At 37.4% G+C, this 3300-nt stretch overlaps 1 protein-coding gene across 1 annotated transcript in view; it reads right to left on the bottom strand.

Moving 5' to 3' along the window:
- BEND2 (BEN domain containing 2) overlaps positions 1-953 on the bottom strand; it is a gene marked incomplete at its 3' end in the record, with an annotated part of 32554 nt that extends 31601 nt beyond the window's left edge. Inside the window, exon 1 of the mRNA XM_010861173.1 lies at positions 831-953. Coding sequence (XP_010859475.1) covers positions 831-953 — 123 coding nt within the window. The remainder of the gene's footprint in view (positions 1-830) is intronic.
- Positions 954-3300: the final 2347 nt, after the last annotated feature.

The following is a 3300-nucleotide window of genomic DNA, read 5'->3' as shown; positions in this document are numbered from 1 at the left end:
GAAGGCTTAGTAATAGTTTACAGAGCAGAATTTATATATTTGTCAGTGTTAGGAATGTGAGAAATGAGCATTAGAAAGAAGATAAATGGAGGACAGTGTATGGAATGGAAATGTCTAATTCTTATACAATGGGGTGTGATTACAGTTAAAAGACTGCTGTCTAAAGCTGACAGAACAGGTAATATAAGTTTAATAGCAAAAACTAACAGAGAGCAATAAACTATAAATTCAGTATAACTAATTTCAGAGTGGGGAAGATGAAAGAGCTAAATTCCTAATTTTTCAAAGTGATAAGTTAACAGTTAACACCAAAAGTTAACACAAAAAGAAATAGGGTGTATTATTTGTATAATGATAGAAACTACAAGAAGAATTTAAAATAGACTGTTAAAAGTGGTTACCTCCAAGGTATAGGGCCAAAGGTGGAGAAGAAAAGACTTTCATGTTTCATTTAAGCCATTCTCTATTCTTTAATTTTTCATTTAAGCCATTGTCTATTCTTTAACTTTTCTTTGAACTGTGTGTATATGTTTTACTTTTATGATTAAGAGAGCTAAAAACAGGAAGTCAGGCGCTTAGATAACATAAATGACATTTAAAGAACTGGGTTATAAAGATAAGCAGAGAGAGAAGATGACAGCTAGAGAGGGATAGGAGGCCAAAAGAAGTGATTTTAAAAAATAACAGTGGGAGAATGAATATGCTGAGAGTGACAGAGACAGAGGCTGAAGATCCAGGAAAGAGGAGGGTGATGGATGAAAGGAGGTGTCTGAACACAGGGAAAGAGGATCAGATGCAGAAACCAGAGGAAGTGATAGTGTTAGCCTTACAGGGGGAACCCTTTTCCCCCTCCAGCGGTCAGGAAGGAGGTTGGCAGAGATGGAACTAGGCAGGTTTGTGGGCTGTGAGAAGAATCGGGACTTGGAGGGGATTTCTGCTCCACGCTTCACCATTTTCTCCATGAAATAAGCGAGAAGGATTGGGGTTGTCTGAGGGTCACCAGTCCCCAGCAGAGGTCCTCCCCTCTGCTTCCCAGCCTGGCTGGACAGGGCTGGGGTTTTACTAAAGGGGACGCTGGGAAGGATAAAAAACAACAGGTGGAAGTGCTGCCCCGTGTGGCCTAGACTGGGAAGGGAAGGCGCTGAAGACAGGAGGGAGCCGGCACAGGAGGCGAAATGGAGAGGATCCCCCAGGGCCCACTGCAGGGCTGTGACTCTGAAACCTGGGCGTGTCTGATGGGAGATGCTCCATCCCACCGCGTCTTGCACAATCGTTCAGAAGGTCCTGGCAGAGCCCTGTCAACCTCATTCATCAACCTCGTGGATCCTGATGTAAAGCAGGCTGGGCTAGCACTGCTCAAAATCAGAACTCCCTACTTAGCCCCTACGTTCCTGCTCTCTGTACATCCTTCCCCAGAAGACACCAAAAGTCCCCTTTACGTGTTCCACTTCTGTTCTCAATAGTGATAATGATAAAGACTCTCATAAACACTTCTTACTTTTCAAAGTATGTTAGTTCATTGTATCAAAGAAATGTTATATGTTAAGAAACATTTGTTATAAATGTTCATTATTGCTAGGGTATGCAGCTCACAAAATCCTTGATAGTTACATACTTCTATCAGTCTCCACCAATATGTCAATTTTTACAAAATCCCCTCAAAATTATATAAGATATACTCATTAAAAAAAGAGTGGTGGGCTGCCATTGTACTTCAACTGAGATATTTTAACACGCATTTAGGCATAATAAATTTCATCCAAATCAGCCAACTTCCTTAAAAGAGAATATTGGAGAAATTCAGTATTGAACAGTCTAGATGAAAGACACTTAACTACAGTTGACCAGTTATGGGCTATATTTTTTAAAAAACAAAAACCATATTTTTATTTCAAGTTTTTCACTTAGGAATGTTGTTCTAAGTAGATATTTTTTAAAGTATCACAATGGAATGAATAATCATAGAGAACTTGGCATAGCAAAATTTCTATTAATAGTACAATGACACTCATGCTGCAACTAAAAGATCTTGCAGGCCACAATGAAGATGGAAGAACCCACAGGCTGCAACTAAGACCCAGAGCAGCCAAATAAATAAATATTATTAAAATGAGTACAATGACATTAAATGATGTAAAGAAAATTATAATCAATATTTTGGAAAACTACATTTAAGACACAACTTTGATACCTGACAATAGCGTTGGAGTCGAATAATTTGGTTATGACGATGTCCATTAAATAAATCTTCAGCTGTATGGTTCTATTAATATCAGAAAAATAAGTAAGTCAATACTTAATATCTCTAGGAACCAAATAAAGCACTAAAAATATATACTTTGCTCTATATTAATTGTTTTCTTTTTTACCTCAAAAGTATTTCAGAAATCTACAATATAAAGCATAGATGAAGTAAAACCAAACCCCACAATCATGAGGATGAAAAAGATAAAAGCCAATTAAAAAGAAGACTAAAAGAATGAAGTTATTATATAAGCTAAGATTAAGAAAAGCTCCTGAATATTCATATGAACAGTTTATAATATACATATAAATAGACATAGTCATAAATGTATGTGTATCCTGAATTAGTAGACACACTTATTTCCTAGCTCTGTCTACTAAGTGGGACTAAGATCTACTAAGTAGGACTAAGATCTTGCTACACAAGAGTAGCAATGAACACACCTAGCATCCAGAGCTTGGTTTCTAAATACCACTCTCCAATAAAAGGAACCAGAGGTGAATTGAAAGACAGGTGAATTCCAGAGCTGGGACAGGGAAAAGTATATATGAGGCTAGAACATCTTGTAATGTCATAAAATATGGAATTGCTCAAAAAAGAAGGAGAATGTCAAAAGGTCACAGGAGCCAGAAGGAGCTCTCAATATATCATCAAAGCTGTAAAATTTGATTGATAAAATAGTGGCAATATTGGATTATAATGTATATAATACAATAAATGCCCACCAGTCCATATTGATATAAAATATATAACTGAATAAATAGGGAAGAAAAGATAGTTATTCCTTACAAATTAATTCCACAATAAATACAAAGAAATAAGGGAAACAGAAAGTCACCAATAGGCAAACACCACAGTAGTAAATGTTGCAGATAAAATCCACGGTAAAATCCATGAGCTAACTCAACACCAGAGAAGGCAATGGCACCCCACTCCAGTACTCTTGCCTGGCAAATCCCATGGATGGAGGAGCCTGGTAGGCTGCAGTCCATGGGGTCGCTAGGAGTCGGACATGATTGAGTGACTTCACTTTCACTTTTCACTTTCATGCACTG

Source organism: Bison bison, unplaced genomic scaffold (genome assembly GCF_000754665.1).
Source record: "Bison bison bison isolate TAMUID 2011002044 unplaced genomic scaffold, Bison_UMD1.0 scf7180017857662, whole genome shotgun sequence".
NCBI classification, from domain to species: Eukaryota; Metazoa; Chordata; class Mammalia; order Artiodactyla; family Bovidae; genus Bison; species Bison bison.
The sequence above is the reverse complement of the archived record's forward strand: the minus strand, read 5'-3'. Positions and strand labels throughout refer to the sequence as shown.